This window comes from Lithobates pipiens, unplaced genomic scaffold (assembly GCF_037356315.1).
Source record: "Lithobates pipiens isolate NorthernLeopardFrog02 unplaced genomic scaffold, aLitPip1_a1.2 Scaffold_8, whole genome shotgun sequence".
In the NCBI taxonomy this organism is placed as follows: Eukaryota; Metazoa; Chordata; class Amphibia; order Anura; family Ranidae; genus Lithobates; species Lithobates pipiens.
The window spans coordinates 250,414,153-250,441,999 of record NW_027507903.1 but is presented as its reverse complement, the minus strand read 5'-3'; the positions used below and the strand labels follow the sequence as shown (position 1 = coordinate 250,441,999).

At 39.8% G+C, this 27,847-nt stretch overlaps 1 protein-coding gene across 1 annotated transcript; it reads right to left on the bottom strand.

Moving 5' to 3' along the window:
* Nucleotides 1-1,784: 1,784 nt before the first annotated feature.
* On the bottom strand, nucleotides 1,785-27,740 carry TMBIM4 (transmembrane BAX inhibitor motif containing 4). Its single transcript, XM_077470076.1, has 7 exons — nucleotides 27,568-27,740; nucleotides 24,955-25,063; nucleotides 19,347-19,452; nucleotides 12,183-12,216; nucleotides 11,949-12,066; nucleotides 8,753-8,798; nucleotides 1,785-4,599 (listed from the first exon to the last, which is right to left on the bottom strand). Exons 1-7 carry the CDS (start codon nucleotides 27,659-27,661, stop codon nucleotides 4,393-4,395), a joined length of 714 nt encoding a protein of 237 aa, XP_077326202.1. The 5' UTR covers nucleotides 27,662-27,740; the 3' UTR covers nucleotides 1,785-4,392.
* Between the last annotated feature and the right edge of the window lie 107 nt (nucleotides 27,741-27,847).

Below are 27,847 nucleotides of genomic sequence, written 5' to 3'. Positions count from 1 at the left end.
CGGGCAGGCATATTGGCATACAGTTATGTCCATTTTTATATGACTCCCTGCCATCGTGTGTGTGCCGGTCGGAACCCCCGCGAGTCCAGTCGTAGGTCCCGCGGACTCGATCGCCGCGGGGATACCCGCAATTGTCTCACGGGGCGGCTGAATGGGGAGATGCCATTGTAAACAGCATCTCCCCGTTCTGCCTAGCAACAAGTGACGCCGATCTCTGCTCCATGTGATTGGCGCAGAGATCAGTGTTCACTAATACAAAGCCCAGCCCCCCCATATTAAGTAACACTACCCTAGAAACACTTAACCCCTACACTGCCACCCCCTGGTTAATCCCTTCACTGCCAGTGTAATTTACTCAGGAATAACTGCATTTATATAACACTAATTTCTGTATAAATGACAATGGTCCCAAAAATGTGTCAAAAATGTCCGATGTGTCTGCCATAATGTCGCAGTCACAATAAAAAAAAAAAAAAAAAAAAAAAAAAAAAAAAATCGCTGATCGCCGCCATTACTAGTAAAAAAAAAAAAAAAAAAAAAATATTAATAAAAATGCCATAAAACTATCCCCCATTTTGTAAACGCTATAACTTTTGCGCAGACCAATAATCAAAAAGATTTTTTTTACCAAAAATATGAAGAATACGCATCGACCTAAATGGAGGGAATTTTTATTTATATATATATATATATATATATATATATATATATATATATATATATATATATATATATATATATATATATATATATATATATATATATATATATATATATATATATTTTTTTTTTTTTTTTTTGGGGGAATATTTATTATAACAAAAAGTAAAAAATTTTTTTTTTTCAAAATCGTCACTCTATTTTTGTTTATAGTGCAAAAAATAAAAACCGCAGGGGTGATCAAATACCACCAAAAGAAAGCTCTATTTGTGGGGCAAAAAATACCTCAATTTTGTTTGGGAGCCACATCGCACGGCCGTGCAATTGTCAGTTAAAGCATCTGCTAATTTATAGCTTTCTCCCCAACACAAAAAACTCAGGCTGGATTTATCTCAGTTGACGGAGAACTTGGCAGATACATAGGGCTTTGAAGAGAGATAATAAAACACCGCTTATATATGTACCCAGCTCAAATTGCAGGAATCAGGTTTACATCCACTTTAAATTTTCCCTCCGACTGACATTGGTGATCAATTTTCCCTCCAGAACTGGAATAGAAACCATCTAACAGGGACACTTGTTTCCATGGTACCTTATAGCAGACTTGCCTCACTTTGTTCTCACTGCTCGTCTTGTTTACAGAACAAGAAGAAAAAAATAAAAATATATATAACCGACAGAGGTTAAAATTTTCCCTAGTCTATCCAAAATAAAAATGTTTGGCTACGGATCTACTTTACGCTGCAAGGGTTCCTAAATGTGAAACAATGAATAAAGCTGGCCATACATGGATTGAAATTCGGCCGGTTCAGCAGGGACCATCCTGGGATTCGATCCATCTATGGGCAGGCTGATTGTACCCAAGTTGTCCGAACCAGCCTGTCGGATTTTTCACACAGGATTACTGCAGGCGGCTATAGCTGCTAGTAGTAATCATGGTGTTCTGCTGGCCAGGAAGGCTCCGGCGGTGGAAGGAAAGAAAATCTAATCATCTATGGCCCGCTTACTTGTTAATATCATACCAGATATATTCAAAAAAACAGGATTATAAAATTACTTCAGGATGCTTACAAAATGTGAGTAAATTTGAAACATGTGACACAATACACACAAAAGAATTTCAATTACTTAATGATCAAACTTTTATTGGCAAGAAGTGTCTTTGAATCCACACAAAAATACTGCATATGTTGAAGATCAGTGAAATTCATGATTTTCCTTTTGAAATTCAGTGATCTTGAAGAAATTACCACTTAAAATACTGGACATGGCAAGGGCAAGTATCTTATGAAATAAAAAGAGATCAATTAGCAAAACTTTTTCTGTGAACTTATTTGACCATGTAGGTTAGACCTGTACTGAGAAAGTCATGGAGGCTTCCATTGTTAACTTTGTGAAATTTCTGGTTGCTGGGCCACGTCTAGCCTCAATGCTTTCTGGTCACTACTTTTACCGAATTTCTATTTTCCCATCCATAGCCATAAACATGCATACTTAGAGGATTTTAGCATACATAGTAAAAGCATTCACAGAAAGAGGTTTTGGTGAACTGCTCTTTGAGGTCTATAGGTAGCTTTAATTCTTGATGGGTTTGTGTAAAACAAAGAAAAAACTTTTTAAAAAGGAAGCTTTTAAGAGGAATTGCGGACTTGTTTGTGAAAGTGTAGGCTCCCAGGCTTACCCATGTTACTGACCCAGAACAAGTATTAAAGTGGATGTAAATCCCCACATATACCCAGTGAAGTGAACAGCCTCAGATGATAACCAGAGATGAAAAAAAATCTCCCTACATACGTTTTACATGTATATCTGCTGTCTTCAGCTGTATATACATTTCAGAAAGTGCACGTTAGATTTTCTCTTCCTGGTTAGCACTGCAGTGAAGCCTGGGCATACAGCCAAGACAGCTGATTGGAGGAAAGGCACACATCCCTCCTCTCCTCATAGGTAGAGACTTTCAGCTGTTTGTTGAATCATTCAGGGGCTCTGCTAATCTATTTATAGCATCCTCCCCAACACAAAACTCTGTGATGGAGAACTTGACAGGAGGTATCAGGCTGATAACAGAAGAACAGAGCAGGAGAAAGCTACGGGACATAGTGCTCTGAAGAGAGATAAGAAAATACTGCAGATATATGTGCCCAGCTAAAATTTCATGAATCGGGTTTACATCCACTTTAAAAGGAAGAACTATCACCAGAGGAAACAGTGGTAATTAAATTCAATAAAAACTGTCTTATTTAAATAAAATCATTCGGTCTGGGCTTTCCCATGAGTGGAGTTACAGCCAACACTAAGCCCCGCCCCCACTGCATACTGCACTTGTCAGAGGCAGCCTACTGTAGTACCTGCTTGTGCTGTTAGCTTGTGTTTTTGTAAATGAAAATTCTGCAATCATTTACCACACAAGCCAACAGTTTCCGCTGTCGCACTGTATGGAAGGCTGCAGCACTGGATTCAGTGTAAACTAAACAGGGAGATGGGAATGTATGGCACTGGACAGCAATGTTTGATCAAGCAGATTAGGTTCTGTATAAACTGCATGTCATGCCTCCTCACCTCCCGAGCTGTCACTCAGAAACCCACCCTGTTGCTGTTGATCAGGGTTGTCAAATAGGTAGGTAGGTGTGTGGGTGGAGCCAACTACCCAACACAACTCAGAAACCCCTGTATGGATTTATATGGGGACAAGTGCCATGTGCACAGGATCCCCCGGAAGGGTTATCAAGCTATATTTAATTCTGGTGATAAGAATGTTAAACAGGTACCTAATAAGCAAATGCTTGTTCCAGGGCAGTGACTCACTATTGAGTGCTGAAAGCTTGGGGGCCTTCACCTTTACAAACAGGCCAGCAATAATAGCTCTCATATGTCTGTTAATTTCCCCAATTGCAGTTTGTGCATCAAACACATACAAACCAATACTATTAGGCATGTCATATACAGTGTAAACTAAAATTAGAAATGTTAATATTAGACCTTAATTTAAGAAACCAGGATTTACTCTAACCTAGAAAGTTAATCAAATAAACTATTTTCACAGTCACATTAAACTTAATTTATTGTAGTGATAGAAGCACATTGTACATAATTGTTTAGAGCAGAAGCCCCCGTGTGTCAAAGTATGGTTTGTCTTCAGAAGTTAAAATGGTAGGCATTTAGGTTTTGAGAGCTGCAAGTTTCTACACTGGAGTGCTTCACACACTGCTGGCTTTAAGGCCAATGGATCTGTTCCCAGTGCGATTTTCAGGAAGCCAGCAGCTATTGGACATTTAAGCCATCCAAAATTTAGTTACTTCTGGGTAGACTTAAACGCCAATACAGTCCGTTATGCAAATTAAGTCCATTAAACATCCTGGGAAATATACTGATATTCGCACAACAGAACATAATACAAATAGCAGAAAATTGTTATAGTATAGTTTCCACTCCACCATGAATATAGCTGTATTGCAGTACAGCTGCAGTAGGAAAAGTGCAAAATCGCCTAGGAGGTATAAACTGAAACTTGGTTGATTGAATGCATTTCAATGCTTTAAAGATGAAATATTTAACTCCTTTGTTTACTACTCTTGTGCAATCTTGTCTGTTTTATCCTGAAGAAGTTGCAATAAATATCCTCTATTAGGAAAAACACTGATAAAACAGCATGTTTGGCTAAATATGAATGGAATCATTAAACTGCATTATTTGAATTGAGTTTTAATTCCAAGAATAAAAGAGTACTGCAAGTTATTTTCGGTTTACGGCTTCCAGTAAGCGTAAAAGGTGAAGGAAGAGATTGATGACATCAAGATAGAGGTTGATGGAAGCGAGAATGTGTTCTTCTGGGGACAATTTGTGCATCAGCATATGAGTATCATAGATGATGAATCCACAAAATAGCAAAGCTCCTCCAGCAGCTAACACAATCTCCAAAGTCTCACTGTAGAAGAAGAACTGACAAAAGAAAAAGTACAAAGTATGAGTATTACAATGACCACAGATGCATTACAAACAAATGATCAAACAACCATTCAGAACATAAAATGAGGAAACCATAAAAAGTGCAACTCCCACCAGAACGTTTTACTGCTCTTTGGCCGGGGTCACCAAACTTTTCAGTAGGAGGGCCACATGCACATTATACAAATATTCGCAGGTCAAAAAAAATCAGTTTTATAAATCAACGAATAACATATGAATGAACACGTTTTACTTTTATGGAATCAGCCGGATATGATTTGGAGCAAAAGATAAAGAACTTCAGTAAAACTTAGCAGAGTCCCCATTTACTCCAGGGTCCTCATCAGAGCCATCCCCACATCAGTAGCCCCTTACATCAAGGTCTCCATAAGAGCCCCACCTTAGGAGCCCCCACTTACATAAGAATCCCCATCAGAACCCCTCCTTATAGCAGATACCCTATTGCCCCCCCCCCCCCCTTACATCAGCGTTTGCCTTAGAAGTACCCCGTTAAATTAGAGTCCCATCAGATTTCCCCTTACATCAACGTCCTCCATCAGAGCCCCCCCTTATATCATGTCTGCATCAGAGGAGGAACCCAACCCTTGCTGAGGAATAGATGCAATCCTGCAGTGGATTGCATCTGGGTGTGGTTTGGATACCTCTGCTCTATGGGGTTCCAATGGGGTGAATTCTCCGGGCTTTTTCTTGCTGGAAACATTTGTAACCAGGACAGGAAGTTAAAGAAAATCTCAAAAAAAGACACCTTTATTTTTTGTATACTTTAAAAGGGAGGGCTAATGTTTTTTAAACTCCGGTCAATGTTTTGTTTTATTTTCCCATACTTCCTCCCTGGTGACATCTTTGTCATCAGGAGAAGAAATAGGGGAAATCTTTCTAGCACCTCAGTTACCAAAAGGGGACCACCATCACAATAGATATTGCATTTTGCTAATTGTATGAAGTTAATGCATGTGTTAACAGCATTTAATACATTAATTTTTTTTTTTTTTTTCAGTTTCTAGTGCCTTTTTATCTACATTTTCAGTGGACAATTAGAACAAACTATTATACTGCAAGTGAAGCATTCGAGGGTCATCTGCAAGAGGCATCTAAACCCATAAACAGGAAATTAATGTGCTGTAGTCCTTAGATGAGTTGGCTGCATTAGTTTTCTTTTTTCAGGCTTTTCCCACCTTTATTTTCACGTGGCAATCCTACAAATGACATACCCGATTCTCCACTCCCCCACTGTATTTATTGAGGAAGCCACTAAGGTTGGATTTTGTGGTTCAGCCTTTATTTTTTCGGCTGGGTTCACACTTAAGCAAATTGGATGCGTGTTTCTTTGCATCCAATTCGCATTACAGGAGACTGACTGGCTCTCACTGGAGCTGGTTCACACGTCTCCGGAGCTGCCGGGGAGTGCATTACACAAGGATCCTGTGTGTCTTTGGCTTTATTTCAGGTCCAAATTTAGGCAAAAATGCATACCCAGACCCCTGCTGTGAGCAGCGTCCGCACACAGTGTGAACCCAGACCCCTGCTGCGAGCAGCGTCCGCACACAGTGTGAACCCAGACTAATAGTTTACGCAAATAGGATTATTATCATATCATCCCACAGGAAGGGACAAGGACACTGCATTTCTGGCAAGAGCAACAGATATTTTGTGTATTCGCTGAAAAGCCTTAGCCTGAAAAGTAAAAACAAATGCAGCCACTAAATCAAAGGACTTGTAAGCTGCAACATATAACATTTTATGTTCGTGGGCCTAAATTCATAATGTTGTATAGTGACATGGCTACAGTTATCAAAATACAAAAACTGTTTGTCATAACAGCCATTATTTCAGGAAAGGTGCACATCAAGTGATATCAACAGTACTTTTAGACACACTGACAATATGGCCTAGCCCAGGAAGGAGTAATAAAAGGTGCTTAATACTCAAAGCCTAACTTTCCTCTGGAAATCAAATAAAGTCAGGCTGAGCTCAGCCATTTAAAAGGAGGCTTTGCATTTTATGAATAAATACAAGGCCTCCTCTGCTTGGCTGAGGTGGAGATCGTGTCCTTATCCGCCTCTCCACCTCAGCCAATCAGAGGACATCTTGTATTCATTACAGTTTGATTTTGTTCTGGAAGCAGGATGGGAAGTTCCTATCCTGCTTCCAGAACGCAGAGCTGTATACTGCAAGTAGCTGAGACTAAATGTAGTGCTGACAGCTGCTGCATAGGTTAGTGAAGGAATTCATTCATTTAGAACAGCTTGGTCCAAACAAACTATTTAACCACTTCCGGACCACCCACAATTGTTACACATCGGCTGTTTGAAGAAGAATATCGTTGTTATGGCAGCAGGTAACTGCCATAAGCCCGGTATCCTCTTCTTCAGTGAGCGGTCCGGTTTAAGATAAAAGTGGTCTCTGCGGCAGATTCGCTGCGAGAACATATTTATTGGCGGTGGGAGAGGGCCCCCTCCCGCTGTGAGCCGGTGTCCTCTGCCGAATACCGGAGCCATCGGCAGAAGGCAATTGGATCCTTCCTGTGGCCTGTCATGGAGATGAGTGAGGGGAAGATGGCCCCCACCTGTCTTCATATCATTGCAGTCAAAACATCACTTCGGCCCATAGCTCTTAAAAAAAAAAAAAAAAAAAAAAAAAAAAGGTCACTTTTAAAATGACAATTTTTTTTTTTTTTTTTGCATTTTTGTGTAAATATGAGATCTAAGGTCTTTTTGACCCCAAATCTCACATTAAAAAGGAGGTTCTGTCATGCTTTTTTTTTTCTATTACAAGGGATATTTACAATCCTTGTAATAGGAATAAAAAGAATTTTTTTTTTTTAAACTGTGTAAAAAAATTTAAAAAAAAGGCAGCTCACGTGCAGAAGCGAACGCATATAAAAACAGTGTTCAAACCACACGTGAGGTATCGCTGCGATCGGTAGAGCAAGAGCACTATTTCTAGCTCCAGACTTCGTCTGACTTAAAACATTGCAACCTGTAGAATTTTTTCAAATGTCGCCTATGGAAATTTTTAAGGGTAAAAGTTTGTCGCCATTCCACGAGTGGGCGCAATTTTGAAGCGTGACATGTTGGGTATCAGTTTACTCAGCGTAATATTATCTTTCTCATAAAAAAAAAAAAAAAAAAAAAAAAAAAAAAAAAAGGGGGCTAACTTTACTGGTGTCTTAAAGCGGGATTCCACCCTAAAGTGGAACCTCCGCTGATCGGAACCCCCCCCCCCCCCCCTCCGGTGTCACAATTGACACCTTTCAGGGGGGAGGGGGGTGGAGATACCTGTCAAAGACTAGACACGGGAGTCTACGCCATTTCCTGCCCTGACGCGCTGTCTGCTGGGACACACACGGGTCCCAGTGACAGCGTGGAGATTTCCTATTGCGCGGCGCAGCTCGCGCATGCGCAGTAGGGAACCGGGAAATGAAGCCGATTCGCTTTACTTCCTGATTCCCTCACCTCGAATGGCGGCGGCAGCAGCCGAGGCCCAAGCGGTCGATCGGCCTCGGCATCGCTGGAACCCGGGACAGGTGAGTGTCCATTTATTAAAAGTCAGCAGCTGTAGTATTTATAGCTGCTGGCTTTTAATATTTTTTTTTTGGGCGGAATCCCTCTTTAATTGAATAAAAAAAAAAAAAGTGTATTTTTTCCCAAAAAAAAGAAGTGTGCTTGTAAGACCGCTGCGCAAATACAGTGACAGAAAGTATTGCAATGACCACTATTTTATTCTCTAGTGTGTTAGCAAAAAAAAAAAAAAAAAAGGATAAAGTTTGGGGGTTCTAAGTTATTTTCTAGCAAAAAAACAAAACAAAAAAAATAAAAAATAAAAACACACACAAACAAACAAACCCTGCTTTTAACTTGTAAACAACAAATCTCAGAAAGAGGCTCGGTCCTGGTGGTTAAAGTTCAGTAAAACATGGAGTTAGGCTTCCAAAAACAATAGACATAATGCTCACAGTCTCATATCTGCGAGGAGATCCCAAATCAACCTTTTGATTAACAGTAACGTTTCAGATTCAAAATCTGCCCCAAATGTTCATTTCTTTCCCTGAGCACCGCTACAAATTGTCAAAAATCAGTCATCACTCACTTTTGTCTTCTTACAAAACACTAAAAATAAAGCTTACCCTAAGAAATCCAGCAAGGATCAAAATCCATAATCCAGCAAAGAGCCTACAAAAGTAAAATAAACAGTTAGTATGTCTGCAAAGATTCTTATTTATCCAGGTCATTGTATAGCTAGCACCGGTTAGTCACATTCAACTAGTGTTTTAGCAGCTTACCTAAACAGCTTCTTTAGTTGTAAGCACTATTAGCTACACAATTACTACAGTTAGTAGTTTATGCTTTTTATTAATTCATTTACATGCGCCATGTAGTAGCAAAGCATAACTATGTATCATCCCACAAAGCCCAGCAACTCTGTGCCACTAAACTACCATAGCATAATATGTAACACGTGTGAAGGAATTATTGTAAATACCCTCCTATATCTACCCTGCGGTGTTAGGTTGGCTACATACATTACTATCCACTTTTAGATTTATCAGCATCTATGTATATCTACTCAGGTAAGACCTCACATTGTTTTATATGTACCAAAAACAATGCACAGTGCACATTCTGATTGTAACGTGTGTGGCCAGCTTTAGTGGTCCATATGAGCTGGTTTTGCTAACACTAAATTTAATAAGCAATGAATGTACGATAGAGATAGATGATTTAAATATAATATTTAGCAATTTTGTGTAACAGCTAGACCTGCATTTACATGATAAAAGAAAGATCCTCAGGACGGATAGAATAAAATTTATAGACTTATCGTTTGTGAATTCTATTCAAAAAAGTCCAATACCAACTGTACCGTCAGATACTTATTCTGATTGGTAAATGGGTAATTGTTTACTGTCCTAAAGCCGGGTACACACGGGCTGAAAACACGTTGAACGGAAAACCTATATTGGGCACCAGGCTTAAGAGACGAGGGTTGTAAACACTACAGTTGGCCTGTATTTATTGTGTGCGATTTTCAATAAATGCAGATAGATAGCAGTTTAACAACAAGATGAAAAAAAGTGTGTTATCAACCAGTAAGCTTCCTTTACATATTAGTAAATAAAGGGGGGAAAAAAATGCATAAATCAATAAAAGGTTTAACTGCTATGAGAGGATGATGGAAGGAATGCCCTAGGCCTGGGTATATGAATGCATGCCCTGGCATGAAAGACACATAGATGTATATATAGATTGGACATTAAGGCAGTATTAACCACTTAAGGACCGCCTCATGCCAATGTACGCTGGCAGAATGGCACGGCTGGGCACAAGCACGTACCTGTACATTGCTTTTTAAGTGCCCAGCCGTGGGTCGGGAGTGCAGCGGCGCTCTCCCGGCCCAGTCCTGTGCTCCGTGACCGCGGGACCAATCGCCGCTGGTGTCCCGCGATCGGGTCGCAGAGCTGAAGAATGAGGAGAGGTCTGTGTAAACAAACCTCTCCCCTTGCTTCCCTGTGTGCTGTCACCAATCGTCTGTTTCCTTTTACAGGGAAGGACGATCAGTGACGTCACATGCCAGGCCACACCCCCTACAATAAAAAAAAAAAAAAAAAAAAAACATAACGTCATACATAACACTACACTGCCCCCTAGTGGTTAACTCCTTCACTGCCAGTGTCATTTACACAGGAATCAGTGCATTTAAATAGCATTGATTGCTGTATAAATGACAATGGTCCCAAAAATGTGTCAAAAATGTCCGATGGGTCCGCCATAATGTCGCAGTCCCAATAAAAAAAAAAAAAGCTATAAAACTATCCCCTATTTTGTAAACGCTATAACTTTTGCGCAAACCAATCAATAATCACTAATTGAGATTTTTTTAACCAAAAATATGTAGAAGAATATGTATCGGGACAAAACAGAGGAAAAAAAATGTTTTTTTCTATATTTTTTTGGGATATTTATTATAGCAAAAAGTAAAAAATATAGAATTTTTTTCAAAATTGTCAATCTATTTTTGTTTATAGTGCAAAAAATAAAAACCGCAAAAGGTGATCAAATACCACCAAAAGAAAGCTCTATTTGTGGGAAAAAAAAGGACGCCAATCTTGTTTGGGAGCCACGTCACGCGGCCGCGCAATTGTCAGTTAAAGCGACACAGTGCCGAATCGCAAAAAAGGGCCTGGTCCTTTGGCTGCAAATTGGTCCGGGGCTTAAGTGGCTAAGCTACAATAGAATAGTTTGCTTTTGGGTTTACCAATTCTTAGATTTGATGGCTATATTAATTTCCTTTTTTTGTCTTTTTTTTTTTTTATATTTTCACTTTGTGCTAAAGCCAGTAAGTCTGTTTTTCACAGCAAAGTCTCCAACAGTATGTATCAGATTACATGGATGAGACAAACCATTTAAAGAACACTGGCAGGAGTGATTAAAATGATCAGCATTTATGTAAAGCTTTTATTTTAAAAAGGAAAATAAATGTTTGCTGTAACTGCTTATAAAGTATTAGCTGGAGTTCAGCTTCAATTTGTTACCTGCTAGTACATCTAACACTTTCCTCCCACGAAAGACTGACAATGCTGCTGTCCAAATCTTGCCCCCCCCCCCCCCTTTTTTTTTTTTTTTTTTTATATGAATAGAAAATAAGATAGTGAAGAATGATATGGAAGGAAATAAATGTAAGAGTAAGATAGGGATGAATGGAGTATTGACATGGTAAAGAAATATATGTCAGATGGTTTAGAACAAGTCATTAGACATCAGGATGGAAAGATGATATTTTAAGTAGATATATAATAATATAAAGTTCAACTTGGATGAAAGATATTTATATGTATAAATTGTTTTAAAAATTAATAAAAAAAGGAACACTGAAAACAAATCTGCACACACACATCCAAGTGGAGGCACTCTAGTAGAGGAGGGGGGAGGTTACTGGCCAGATCAGCAGGGGAATACAGATGGAAAAAGCCTAAAAAGAAAAGTAATACAGCCACTACATCATCATGATTGGTAAGCGGTTAGATCTTGGGTTTAATACAACTTTATTGCTGGATGCATGGGGTGTCTATATGCTTGCTAAGATATGAACAGAAAAACTTAGTATTCTGGAGATTATTTTTTATTATTAACAACAAAGGAGAGCAATATTACGAATACTAAAGTGTGAATGGCTAGTATTAGATTTTTTTTCTAAATCATTAAAAACTAAAGTGACACAAAACTCATAAAACCAGCTTTACATGTTCAGTTTAAATGCACGGATAACAGTGTATGCAAACAACTGCAATCCTAATGTTCTAAAGTGTCTGCAAACAAACATACCCAGCCCCAAACTTGCTGAAGTCTTTCTTGGTCTGGAAAGTGTATGCAGTAAGGCCAAGGAACACAGCTCCAGTCAGTAGAAATGCCTGTAGAACCACAGCCACCTCATAGAACGTCACTGAAAAATACATACAAATGGAGAAATCAATGGAAACATCCAATAAGCACGCATAAATATACAACACGTAAAAAAAACAATAGCCATAGTTCAAAAGCTAAAAAAGAATCAGTTACCTGCAATTCCAACAGTAACAGCTTCCAGTAAAGTCTACAAAATAAAGATTATATCAGTCAGTAAATTCCCATCTTTCCAATTACTAATGAAATGTACAAACTGTTAGGGCTTTTTTTTTAAAAGGACACGGAGATTTACTAAAACAGGTGCATACAGAATCTGGTGCATAGGAACCAATCAGCTTCTAGGTTTTATTGTCAAAGCCTAAGACCCCTTTCACATCAGGGTGTTTTGCAGGCACTATAGCGTTAGAAATAGCGCCTGCAATCCGCCCTCAAACTGCTGCTCCATTGTTTGCAGTGTGAAAGCCGAGGGCTGGGGGTGGGGGTGGGGTTTAATTCCGGATCCGGGTTTTTATACTCGTCATAGGTTTTTAACATGCGAGTGGATAAAGATGTTTTCTATGGAATAAATGGAATTACGCTATATCACTCTCTCTCTGCCATTTATTTATAACGTACGACAGCACTGAAGACAACCCACGCCACAGTTCGAGATATAGCCAGAGGGACAACAGAGCCCAGCCATCCGCACAATCGTTTGTGACGTCTGTCATGGGAGTCCTTAGTATCTGGTGAATGAGAGGGCACACAGAGGGGAGCACGGACTGCACAGTTAAATCTTTTTCACCACTTGGCACTTATTTTGCACAAATAAAATTTGAAACTGTAATGCCTATGAACTTTTATGAATTCTATATGGACTTTATTCATTTAGTGTCATGTACTATTTGTTGCACAATGGTAACTGTGTTTTAGTATAATTAGCATTGGGTAGTGCCCTTATATTGATTTTCACATGTGAAAGAACATTGCTTTCTATTGTGCCTGCTCAGATATGTCCAGTGCAGCCGGAGTGCGGATTGTTTTCTGAGCAGTGCGTTCCGGCTCAGGTACGAATTCAGGCTCACTGATTTCTATGGGAACGCTTCTGAATTGCACGTCATTCAGTTGTGAACAGGATAAAATCCTAACCCTATACTGATGCAATCCTGACCTGATCAAAAATTGAACTGAACAACTACTTTGTACATTAGCTGGGAAAACAGCTTCAATTCGCACCGCACATGTGCGAACCAAGCCTGAATCAAGTCATAAGTTTTGGGCTCGGTTCACATATGCTGCAGCTGCGGCTCACAACATGGGGTCCGATGCGTCCCTGTTCACTTATTCAGGTGTGAATCAAGTCCAAATTTTTGCCTGAATTCGAACCTGGAATTTGGAAACCAAAGACCCTTTTTAAATGTGGACCGCGCCTGCCCTTGAGCGTTTTTTTTTTTTAGTTTTGGATAGAGTGGAGATGTATTAGAACACCTGTCAGTTTTTATTGCTGTCTGTGACCCCATTAATGACATTCACCGTCTCTATTTATCCGGTTTACCATTATCATTGAAAGTGCAAGTAAAAGAAAATACCAAAATTTGGGCTGTCCCCATAAAAGTAATAGAGGGGAATCTTCCAAACCGAGACACTAGTTCTGGTGACCCAGAGGTCCCCCAAAGAATTCCCTAAATTTTCTGAGATTTACTGTTTGGCTATGGGCCAGGGAGTGAAAGGAAATCTCTGGGACACAGATGGCAAAAAACAAAACAAAACAAAAACAAACAAATATCGGACAGGGGTTATACCCCTCCCTTAATCAATTCAAAATGGGGGAAAAAAAAAAAGTTTTGCCTAGAGTTCTACTTTAAGGGAATATCCTGAAACTGAAACCAGGCAGCGAAATTCTCATCAGTCATCAGAACATTTTAAGATGTTTGTTAACTTAAATCATGCCTGAATCAAACACCCATTAGAAGGATTTTCTTGTTTGGCCTTGACATTCAGGTGATCATTAACCACTTCAATACAGGTAACAATCACACCTTCCTGTCCAAGCCAAATTTTCAGCTTTCAGTGCTGTCACTTTTTAAATGAGAACTGCGTGGTCATGCTACACTGTACCCAAACTAAATTTTTATCATTTTATTCCCACAAATAGAGATTTATTTTAGTGGCATTTGATCACCTCTGCGGTTTTTATTTTTTGCTAAACAAATAAATAAATAAAAGTTTCTTTGTTATAACATTTTGTAAATACGTTTTCTCCTTCACTGATGGGTACTTATGGGTGGCACTGATAGATTTCACTGATTGGCAGCTGCCTGGGCTCTGGCATTTCCCCATGGTCTAGGGTGGCATACCTGGTGGTCCAGTGTGGTGGCCATCCCTGGTGGTTCTGGGAGGGCATTAGGAGAGGGGGGGGGGGTGGGGGCTGTGCTGATGAACAATCAGCACATACCCCCTTGTTAGGAGAGCAGCCAATTGGCTCTCCTCTACTCAACGGCTCTTCCTGTTTACATTGACCTTGATGACTCCTCTCCAAATGTAGGGTTTATGGGTTGTGGCTAAAAAGCTCAATTTTGGTCTCATCACTCCAAATGACTTTGTGCCAGAAGGTTTGAGGCTTGTCTCTGCAGTTTGGCATATTGCAAGTGGGATACTTTGTGGCATTTGCATAGTAATGGCTTTCTTCTGGTGACTCGACCATGCAGCCCATCTTTCTTCAAGTGCCTCCTTATTGTGAATCTTGAAACAGCCACACCACAAGTTTTCAGAGTCCTGTATTTCACCTGAAGTTATTTGTGGGTTTTTATTCACATCCCAAACAATTTTCCTAGCATTTGTGGCTGAAATTTTAGATGGTTTACCTGACTGTGGTTTGGTTTCAACAGAATCCCTCATTTTCCACTTCTTGATGAGAGTTTGAACACTGCTGATTGGCAGTCTCAATTCCATAGATATCTTTTTATATTCCTTTCCTGTCTTATACAGCTCAACTACCTTTTCCCTCAAATCCTTTGACAATCGTTTTGCTTTCCTCATTAATCCAGAAACATCAACATCAGTGCAGCATTGGATGAAAGATGCAAGGGTTTGTCAGGAGTCCAGAAACTCATTGACATTTTTTTTGACATTATATATATATATATATATATATATATATATATATATATATATATATATATATATATATATATATATATATATATATATATATATATATATATATATATATATATACACACACACACACACACTACCGTTCAAAAGTTTGGGGTCACCCAAACAATTTTGTGTTTTCCATGAAAAGTCACACTTATTCACCACCATACGCTGTGAAATGAATAGAAAATAGAGTCAAGACATTGACAAGGTTAGAAATAATGATTTGTATTTGAAATAACATTGTTTTTACATCAAACTTTGCTTTCGTCAAAGAATCCTCCTTTTGCAGCAATTACAGCATTGCACACCTTTGGCATTCTAGCTGTTAATTTATTGAGGTAAGCTGGAGAAATTGCACCCCACGCTTCTAGAAGCAGCTCCCACAAGTTGGATTGGTTGGATGGGCACTTCTGGCGTACCATACGGTCAAGCTGCTCCCACAACAGCTCAATGGGGTTCAGATCTGGTGACTGTGCTGGCCACTCCATTACCAATAGAATACCAGCTGCCTGCTTCTGCTGTAAATAGTTCTTGCACAATTTGGAGGTGTGTTTAGGGTCATTGTCCTGTTGTAGGATGAAATTGGCTCCAATCAAGCGCTGTCCACTGGGTATGGCATGGCGTTGCAAAATGGAGTGATAGCCTTCCTTGTGCCAGTTGGGGACCTGTGAGGCGTCTGTTTCTCAAACTAGAGACTCTAATGTGCTTATCTTCTTGCTTAGTTGTGCAACGCGGCCTCCCACTTCTTTTTCTACTCTGGTTAGAGCCTGTTTGTGCTGTCCTCTGAAGGGAGTAGTACACACCGTTGTAGGAAATCTTCAATTTCTTTGCAATTTCTCGCATGGAATAGCCTTCGTTTCTAAGAACAAGAATAGACTGTCGAGTTTCAGATGAAAGTTCTCTTTTTCTGGCCATTTTGAGCGTTTAATTGACCACACAAATGTGATGCTCCAGAAACTCAATCTGCTCACAGGAAGGTCAGTTTTGTAGCTTCTGGAAGGAGCTAGACTGTTTTTAGATGTGTGAACATGATTGCACAAGGGTTTGCTAATCATCAATTAGCCTTCTGAGCCAATGAGCAAACACATTGTACCATTAGAACACTGGAGTGATAGTTGCTGGAAATGGGCCTCTATACACCTATGTAGATATTGCACCAAAAACTAGACATTTGCAGTTAGAATAGTCATTTACCACATTAGCAATGTATAGAGTATATTTGTTTAAAGTTAGGACTAGTTTAAAGTTAGCTTCATTGAAAAGTAAGTGTAAAATTAAGGAAAAACCGCGCTCGACAACGGTGGGAAGTAGGAAAGGATAGCAGATAGAAGTAGTATATCATATCCAAACAAAAAATATAAAAAATGAATATAAATAAAGAATAATAATTATATCAACCTATATTTAATGGATCCGCATTTATCTAGATGTTTCAAAGAGGGGAGAACCAAATCATGCCCATACATATCACAGTTGGCATATGCAATCATCAATCAGCAACACTTAGGATAATCCCAAATGAATATAAGGCCCTCAAAACAAGTCGATATATATATATATATATATATATATATAAGAGGGAACCTTGTCTTATTATATTACATAATAGATAAGAGAAAAGTGTAATAGTACCAAACACCATTCTACTAACTTACTATAAAGTTTTGAAATTCTTTTTTTGGATATCCTCCCCTCGCCTTCTGGCTTGGAACTGGGTGGTAACAACATGCGGATTGGATACGGTGGTTGTCACTCCTTCAGACACAGGGTACAGCCCATTGTTGTCTGTTTGGGTGTCAATCACGAACGTTGGCCAATCAGATGCTGCTCAATCTGGGCTTTTTCCTATTTGAGTTGTAAGACGTAGTAGCGTGACACCGCCGCTGAAGACGTCAATGACGAAACGCGTTCGACGGAGTTACGCCTATTACGTCAGTTCTGTTCGTTGGAGCGCAGTTGGAGTGCAAGCCGTAGCTGCGTATCCACCGAGCGGCTTCCACGTTCGGATTAATTTTCGCGCTAGAAGGGCTCTATCCTTGGGGGACTTACAAACACTGGAGTAACCTTAGACAACAGGTTATACCCTGGGACATTGTGTTTTTTTGGTTTTTAGTCCTTTGTGTCTTTTTGGGATAAAGTGCCATTAGCGTATGGTTATTACCTTTCTCTCAGCTTTGTTCTAGGATTTTTTATCTGTTTTCCTGGAACGTTACCATTTATTTATATATGGAGGCTGAGTGATTTTTTAATGGACTGTGGTTCCACATCTTGTCTCAATATATGAGATTTGTTTTTTTCGTTTTATCATTTTTTATGTTTTTATTGGTTTATATTTTTGTGGCAATAAATTGATTTTTTATACAAATCACACTATGGAGACTACAATTTTTTTCTTATGAGGATATATGAAATCTCCCCTTGGTTGCGATTGAGGAGCTGGACATCAGCAGGGATTGAGAAAACTCTCTCTGGATGCGAATGAAGAGCTGGATATCGGCAGACTTTGATTTCAAGGCGAATTACCCCTGCAGGGGTGTATTCTTCTGGTGAGTGGGGGACCTTGTGGGGGAACACAGAAGTCACGTTGGAGATTGCACAAGAAGCACTATAGTCACATTTGAACTTTCTGTAATTGCACCATTGAAGATTTTTTTGGAAATTTGGACACTATTTTTGCACTTTTGGTTATTATGGATTGTTTTTTCAATTTGGGGGTTAATTGACTCTTTGCTTTTTTATATATATATATTTTTTTGGCTTTTTTGTTTTTATATTTTTTGTTTTTGTTTTTGTTTTTTCACTTGCACTTTTTTGATACAATTTTGATATAATTTTTATATACTATTAATAATTTGGTCTTTCATATATATGCTTATATTAGCATTTTGCATTTATAGGTTGTATTATTTTGAATTTTAATTTCATTAAGCACCTTTATATACACCTCCTACTGGGTTCTTTGCATATCTTGGCGATAATGCAATTTTAGGCAGCAAATTCTTTTATATATGTCTATATTAGCGTTTTTCACTTATAGTTTGCATATTTGGGATTATAATTTCACTAGCACATTCACACACGCCTCCTACTGGGAATTTGCTTATTTAACCATATTTTGGCGATAATGCGATTTTAGAGAATATTGCTCTTTAGCGATACAGATACAAATCTTTTGTTTTCTTGTTTGTTGTTGTTTGGTTTTTTGGTTCTTCCTTTTCCTTTGTTTATTGGAACTATCTGTCAATCTCAGGAATTAATCTACAGTAGGAACTTTGTTGTTGTTTGTTGTTTTTTGGGACATCTGAGTAGCTTGTAAATTAAAATTCGCAGAATAGCAGTTTTTTGGGGTTATACCTCCTTTTATTATATATATATATTCCTTAAGATGAATACATGATATATTTGGGATCATATATTTATATACATACATATAAGGAGTTTTATTTGTAGGTAGCGCCAATTACCCCGGTTACCATATTGTTCATTGAAAAGTACAGTGCTTTTCCTTCAAAAATAAGGACATTTCAATGTGACCCCAAACTTTTGAACGGTAGTGTATATACACATACATACATATACACACACACGAGGATGATTGTATTTCATAACCATTCAACCCCTTTGTGTTAACTTGTGTGCATGTTATCAAGCCAAAAATCACCAGGGGGATGTAAACTTTTGATCGGGGTCATTTGGGTAGTTTCTGTTGTGATTACGATTTAAAAAGAGTAAACGCAATTGATCGATAATAAAATGGCTTCAGCCAAACACCAACCATGAGTGAAAGAAACGTTTTTGTGTTCTCATGTATATTCTCTGAAAAGTGGCAAAGAAATCATAAATTCTGCCAGGGTATGTAAACTTATGAGCACAACTGTACACACATACAGTATACATGGCATTCTGTATATTCTATTCCCCACAGAACAAACAATATTGTTCAAACCTCAAAAACACATATGGTTGTTTGTATACCCATGTCAAACTATGATGTGAAATGTTGGCAATATTTCATAAGTGGGTAGCTGTTCTTTAATTATACTTTTAGAGTTGTGTAAAATCTGCATGTTGTTGCATACAAAATCCACCATCTTTAAAAAATAAATAAATACTAAACACACTGACTTACAAAATTCAGATTAACATTTTACCATCAGAAATGAAATAGAGACTTACAAATCCAAATAACAGATACAGGTTCACTGGATGTTGATGCCTGTAGATGGTCAAGGCAATAATTGTACCTAGTGATCCGATGGCACAGATTAAAAGTAAAGCAGGGCTAGAAACAAAAAATAAAAAAAATACAGGAGTTAAAGAGCTTTTCTCATTTATTTGTATAAATTATCCAAACTAGTGTTGACATTTTCAAGATGATAAATACCACATGATACTGAAGTTAATGATATTACTAGGCAAAACCGATCCGTGTTGAGCACTTTTCCTTCATGCTGGCAGGCAATCAGCTCATGCAAGGCACCATCAAGATTGCATTCATTTCATAGAGTTTAGCAGCAGAAAACACATTAATTTTGTGATGCTCTCTCTTACACATTACTAATTAAAGTGGTTGTAAACCCTTACAAAACCACTTTGATCTACAGGTAAGCCTAGATTAAGGCTTACCTGTAGGTCCAAGAAATATCTCCTAAACCTATACGGTTTAGGAGAGATTTGCCAAAAGACAGACACCGCTGTCTACGGCGCATGTGTAACCGCTGTTAACGGCGATATGCCGCGAGTGGCGGCTCCCGTGCGCATGCGTGGGAGTGACGTCATCACTTTGATGTGAGGCAAATTTATTTGTATAAATTATCCAAACTAGTGTTGACATTTTCAAGATGATAAATACCACATGATACATAATACTTGTGTACGGATGCCTCCATCTTCCTCCATCACAGCCAGCCCACAGTAAACAGGGCCAGAAGAATGTACAAGGTCGTTATCATCTGCCTAATGGGATACCTGAGGCTATTCAACTGCCCCCCTCACACCGGGCCAGCATGGGGCTCGAGAGGTGATAAATTGGATGGACACATGTGTCTATCTGCTAAAGAAGAGCCTGGGAGAGGAATGAATGATGTGCTACAATCCATAAAGTACAAAAGTGCACCAAAAATTCGAGGCACGCACCAAACCCTCCTGTGTCCCCACTCACCGGATGGAATGGACCCTTAGCTTTTCAGTCTAGGGGTCATTTCAGGCTTATATAGGTGGCCAGGGATGGCAGCTTAACATCAATTCACCAGGCAGCTCTCACATGTTCATGATAACCATCCATAGAAATTAGTACCCACAAAAAATTTCCGGTCCCGAGTCCAACAGACATCACTTCCAGTTATCGGTGGAACGCATGCGAATATCGGCATTTCCTACTTGCAATCTTCTGACACTTTAGGCCTGGTTTTACTCTGCATTTTGTAAGTATCCATTCTACTTGCACAATTAAAACTTCACTATAGTTCCCTCCTTTTATTTCATTTTGGGTACTAATTTCTATGGATGATTATCAGTTTGTGAGAGCTGTCTGGTGAAATGATGAAACGACCCCTAGACTGAAAAGCTAAGGGTCCATTCCATCCGGTGAGTGGGGACACAGGAGGGAGTGGTGCGCACCTCAAATTTTTCATTTTTCTATGGACATTCACTCACTAATGAATTGGATTTTGTGATGGTTTAAGTCATTATTATTGCGAGCACTGTAATATATATTTGCATGTTTCTGTTTTTCAAGTGATTAGCACTTTGTGTACAGCAGCTGCAAGATTTATATATTCTTGTAAAAATAATTCACAACTGTCACTTTCAGCGCAAAATATATATATATATATATTTTTTTGTACACTGGGAGAGGAATGAACTTCTTATGAATTTTGGCTCAAATGACTGATTGCCAACCTCCGCCCCTCCCCAGCAGGGGTGTGGGTCTCAAGTCTGGATAAAGAGGACCCTGGCCTGAGAGATCCTGAGAGAATGTGTGTGAGTGTTAGACCCCTTTCTTACCCTGTTACCCCATCTTATCTATAACTGTATTGTATTGATATCCCTATTGTAAGTAAATCCAACCCTTATTCTAAGAATTAGTCGTCCTTTTATCGGAAGCCAGACACCCCAAACAGAGCACATTTTACAAGAAGGTAATCATTTGAAATGCATTCTTGACATGTCTTTAAAGGGAGATTCTCACCAAATACCTTTTTCTTGAATTCCTCCTAACAAATTGCAGTTGCAATTATTGTTCCTACATCAACAGCAACATACAGTGCCTTAAAAAGGTATTCATACCCCTTGAAATTTTAATAAATATTTTTTACTGGGATTTTATGTGATAGAAAAACACAAAGTGGCACATAATTGTGAAGAAAAATGATAAAATGGTTTTCAACATTTTTTACAAATACCGTATTTTTCGGACTATAAGGCGCACGTAAAAGCCTAAATTTTCTCACAAAATCGACCGTGCGCCTTATAATCCGGTGCGCCTTATATATGACCTGTTGACATGATGGCAAGCACCGAATTCGTTTTCTTCACTTGGGCTTTAACAGTATCTGTCAGATGGGCGCGCATGGAGTCACAGATCAATAGGGATGGAGATTCGTGGAAAAAGCCACCCGGTCTCTTACCGTAAACTGACGTACCGTAAACCTCTCAGGTTGTTCTACTGCGTGACTGATAGCGATGAGTTTGAAATCCGCTTCGTAAGCATGTCTCTTAACAGGAGCCATTTTTGGGGCAGCGGGTATACCGTAGAAAATGAACGAATGAATGCGCACACCTCCTGACTAAGATGGCCGTAATGCTCACGAAGCTGCACTGCTTGGATTGGGCATTACGGCCATCTTAGTCAGGAGGTGTGCACATTCATTCGTTCATTTTCTACGGTATACCCGCTGCCCCAAAAATGGCTCCTGTTAAGAGACATGCTTACGAAGCGGATTTCAAACTGAAGGCTATCAGTCATGCAGTAGAGCATGGAAATAGAGTAGCTGCGAGAGAATTCAACATTAATGAATCAATGGTACGAAAGTGGAGGAAGCAAGAAGATGCCCTGCGCCAGGTAAAGAAGACCAAACTGAGTTTCCGAGGAAACAAAGCAAGATGGCCACGGTTGGAGGACAAAATTGAACAGTGGGTTATTGAACAGAGAACCGCAGGTAGAAGCGTCTCTACTGTCTCTATTCGACTCAAAGCAACAGCGATCGCACGCGACATGGAGATCAACGACTTTCGAGGAGGTCCCTCTTGGTGCTTCCGTTTCATGAAAAGGCGGAATCTCTCTATCCGCACAAGAACCACTATGTCACAGCAACTGCCAAAGGATTACGAAGAAAAGCTGGCCATTTTCCATACCTACTGCAAGAACAAGATCAATGAACAGAAAATCCGACCAGAGCACATCACCAACATGGACGAGGTCCCCCTTACCTTTGATATCCCTGTAAACCGTACTGTCGAGAGAACAGGGACCAGTACGGTATCTATACGCACTACAGGAAACGAAAAGTCATCCTTCACTGTAGTTCTCGGTTGCCAGGCTAATGGCCAGAAACTACCACCCATGGTAATTTTCAAGAGGAAGACTCTGCCAAAAGAAAAGTTTCCGGTTGGCATCATCATCAAGGCTAACCCGAAGGGCTGGATGGACGAGGAGAAGATGAGTGAGTGGCTGAGAGAGGTTTACGTCAAGAGACCGGGTGGCTTTTTCCACGAATCTCCATCCCTATTGGTCTGTGACTCCATGCGCGCCCATCTGACAGATACTGTCAAAGCCCAAGTGAAGAAAACTAATTCGGTGCTTGCCATCATTCCGGGTGGATTAACCAAAGAACTGCAGCCACTAGATATAGGTGTCAACAGGTCGTTTAAAGTTAAACTGCGAGCTGCGTGGGAGCATTGGATGACAGAAGGCGAACACACATTCACCAACACAGGGAGGCAACGCCGGGCGAGTTACGCCACTATCTGCCAGTGGATCGTGGATGCCTGGGCGAAGGTATCAGTCACCAGTGTAATCCGAGCTTTCAAGAAGTCCGGAATTATCACTGAACAGCTAAGTACCGGTACCGATGACAGCAACGAGCCTGACTCGGATACTGATGAGAATGATGAGAGGGATACGGGCGTGCTTGATGCTGAAATCGCCCAATTGTTAAACTCAGACACTGAAGATGAAGAATTTGATGGATTTGCGGGAGAAGAATAAAGTGAAAAAATGAGTGTCTGGTTTTGTACGGTATTCACCGGTAACTGAACAGTGTTAAGAGTTATTGAAGAATAAAGTGAAAAAGTGAGTGTCTGGTTTTGTATTTAATTGAACAGTGTTAAGAGTTATTGTTATAGACCATTTTATGGTTATTGCTAAAGAGTTGAATAAAATTTGACTTACAGTACCGCATCCGAGTTGTGTTTCATTAAATGCGCCTTATAATCCAGTGCGCCTTATAGTCCGATGCGCCTTATATATGGAAATATCCATTATATTAGCCGGTCGTTGCTAGTGCGCCTTATAATCCGGTGCGCCTTATCGTCCGAAAAATACGGTAATTCAGTCGTTGGAAATATTTTAGTCAACGAAATTAACACTGCCTTCCAGCAGGACAATGACCCTAAACATACACCCAGAGCTACGGTGGAATGGTTTAGATCAAAGCACATTCATGTGTAGAATGGCCCAATCAAAGCAAATTGAGAATCTGTGGGAAGACATGAAAATTGCTATTCACAAACTCTCTCCATCCAATCTGACAGAGCTTGAGCTATTTTGTAAAGAACAGACAAAAATGTCTTTCCCTAGATGTGCAAAGCTGGTAGAGACATCACTAAAAGACTTGCAGCTGTAATTCTAAGTGAAAGGTGCTTCTACAAAGTATTGACTTGGGGGGTGGAAATACAAAATGCATGCCGCACTTTTCTCATATGTGTAAAACATTTCAAAAACCATTTATCATTTTTCCTTCCACTTTGTGTTGGTTCATCACATAAAATACATTTATGTTTTTTTGGTTAACATGACAAAATGTGTAAAATGTCAAGGGGTATGAATACTTTTTCAAGGCACTGTACCTGTATATCTACAGGTACTGATCTCCGATGGCTAGTCTTGGAGATTTGGTGATGTCACCACCACCAAAAAAGCGTACCCAGGTCCTGGAGAAACATGTCTCTTATATTCTGCTTCATCCATTCTCAGTGTTTCTGAACCTCTCCAGCTGCCGCTCGATTACCCCTCCATTAGTCAGAATCGTAGTTCTGACACGAGGAAGAACTCCTTCTCCAACAAGATGGTCATCTCCATGCAGAGTCACAGGGGTCAACTTACTAAAAGCAAAAAGACTGTTCATTTTGCAAGGGAATTTTCCCCAGAGATTAGTGAAGCTCTGCTGATTTCCATTATCCAATCATGTGCAAGCAAAAATATATTTTTTTTACATACATTTTGCCCGCACAAAATTGGGTATTCTTTGTAAAATTTATTTTCACTACAGTATACTATATTCTCTAAACTCTGGAGAAAATGTCCTTGCAAAGTGCAGCAGCCTATTTGCCAATGATAAATCAAACCCACAGTATGGAGCACGGCATGGTAAGCCAGTACTGAGGAAGACTTGTCTTTTGCCCACTGCTTGTCTATATCAGGCTCAGCTTCCACAGCCAAGGTAAGGCATAACAACATACAATAGTAAAAGGTGCAATTTAACGTTGTCATCTATAGTAGTCATTTTGACATTTCCATCTATGCAATTCACATTTATGTAGAATAACAAAGACACTATCCTACCTTTCATGAACAAAGGTTTTGATTGGGTCACAATAGAGGAATACTGCAGCTGTCACGGTGGTCAGAATAATTTGTACAGACAAAATGGAATAGACCTTCCGTAAAAAATCTGGTTAGGGGAAAGAATACTTTGGTAAATATTGGAATAAAGCATCACTACCAAACAATACATAACAGAGAACACAGACTATTATTTCTCACCAACAGAGTTCCTCAACCTTTTTAACAAGACCCCTTAAAATAACTTACAAGTCTCAGGGAACCCGACATAAGTTACTGCATTTTGAGCTCACAGCACATTAGCATGGTAGTAAGGGGAAAGGATGTTCCTTACATTGGCGGTCAGTGGAAATAATGCCCTCTTTACAGAAAAGGGAAAAGTCCTGAAAGTCGCACATCTCTGCAAAACCAAAGAAAACGGTATATGACAGCCTCAGCCCGGGCTGGTTGGAGCCCAGGCTGGGGCTGTCATACACCTTCTACTGGACTTTTCCATTACAGCTGGGACAAGCTCTCTCCTTGTCTGCATCCCAAGCCTTTGCTACATAAAAGAGGACCTGGTGGAGCCTTGAGTGGCACCTATAAATTTAGTTGGGTCATACCTGTTGATCCTGCCATTAATCTAGCGGTGCTGCACTGTAGGAGGAAGTGTTGTTTAGTCCTGTCCTATGGTGATAATGCTACTGCTCTACAGATACAGTACAGAGAGTGAGCTTTGTAACCCTAGGACAGGAACTGTGTTACTGGCCGGATCACTAGTTGGAAGTAAAGGAAAAAAGAAAAACGAATGCAACCATTACATCTAAGGACTCATAAGCTTCAATATATTACATTTCTGTTCCTGGGCTTCCATAACTTGGGAGACTGAGGTTGATTTATTAAAACCACTTGCCGACCTCCTAACTGTAAACGTACGTCTTTGTAAACTGACGTTAAATACCGGTGGTTATAGCAGCAGCTGGTTACCATAACCCCGGTATATTTTGTTTAGTCAGGCGGCCGGCTTTCAGATAAAAGTGGTCCAAGTGGCGTCAAATCACTTTTGTAGGCAGCGGGAGAGGTGCCCCCCAATTGCTTCCTGAGCTTACCAGAGCTGTCAGTAAGCCCAGAACCCATCTATTGCAGCCGATGGCTCTATGCCCCATGGAGGACCGGACTGACCTCCAGTCACTTCTGGTCCTCAAGCAGATTGACAGGATTTCTTTTATTTTTTTTCCTCAAAGTAAAAATTGCATTTTTTTTTTGCTTTTAAAAAGGTAATTGAGAGATCTGGGGTAATTTTGACCCCAGATCTCTCAATAAAGAGGACCCATCATGTTTATTTCTATTACAAAGATCGTCAATTACATCCAATTCTTTCATTGAAGAATGATCACAACACAGAAGACATAGTGCAACGCTTCAGATTCACGCAGGACCCCTTCGTCAGGCATGTATGTGTCTTTTGTGATGTGATCATTCTTCAATAAAAGAATTGGATGTAATTGACTATCTGTAGCGTGCTTGCAAATATGTACGTTTAATGCCACATACCAGACACCCCCCCCCCCCATTTTTTTCTTACATTCCACCAACCACAGTTACCAGACCTAAGAAAACAAAAACCATGTCGGCGCTCCTGGAGGGTCTGGAAACACAAAACAACTGAGGGTCAGAGGAAAGGGAGGGGCCTATTAAATTGTATCGGATTTGTGTTTCCTATAGAGGGCGGAACCAATTATCTCTCACAAGTAGCAGCAGCAGCAGGGAAATGATGCTTGCACGACTTTTTCAAGTGCACCGCCTCAGCGTGAAAGCACTCGGGCTTCCACACTGGGGAGGCATGAGAGGCGTTTTTCAGGCTCTATTTTTAGTGCTAAAACACATGAAAAAAGTGACATCATAGCGGCTCCGGCCAGTCACAGAGGTGGAGCCCGCGAACCCGGAAGCAAGACGGGTGAAGATGGAAGCGTCTGCAGAGCTGACATCACGTCACTGGAACAACTTCGTTGTATGGTGAGTTTTACATAATGTGCTAGTATGCAATGCATACTAGCACATTATAACTTATTATATACCTTGCAGGGAGAAAAAATAAAAAGTCTAGCGGTAACTGCTTTAAGGCTGTTTTTTGCCTTACCGTTACATCTTCAGGAACTGGGGACACCGCAAGAAAAGAAAAAAAAACAGATGGGGGTTTAACCCTTTCTCTGCCCTAGTGAAAATGTTAATTACAGATTTGGCTATACATACACTTTAGATCTGGCCAAATACGATACAATCTCCTTTCTATTTACCAAAAACTATGTAATATGAGTTCATACCTAAACAATCCATTCAACTAGTATGGAATTAGAGAGAGGCCCTTGTACTACATAGCTGATGGTAGATCTGAAGCTGCCAATACACTATAGAAACTGATTTTACGATCTCCTTTAGATTTTCCAAATAAGAGGTCATATGTTAGCTATGCTATCTGGCTGGTCCTTGCACTACATAGAAGGTAGATTGATATGAAATCGTACAATCGGATTGTGGGCAGATCTAACCATCCCAGGCCAAAAAGGATTCCTGTACAACAGGTAAGATCGGTCACAGCTGGACACTTGATTGTACACACAGATTGAGGCTCACCCATACGGATATGGATACTGGCCGAGGCGACATTAGACCCATAGTTGAAGTCATCTACGATGGAGGACATGGGATAGGGATCAGCAGACGCCATGATCACAGGTTACCAGCTTGTCAAATACGGATTTTCCCAGTCCAGAAAAACTGGAGACGGAACAGGAAGAACAGCAGCCAATAGGAAGCAAGATCGTCATCGAGACACTTTGTTTAGTGCGTGTATGCTTACGTCGGCGTATAGCAGCCATTTTCCTGAAGACCACTACTATCCGCTCTTGTTAGA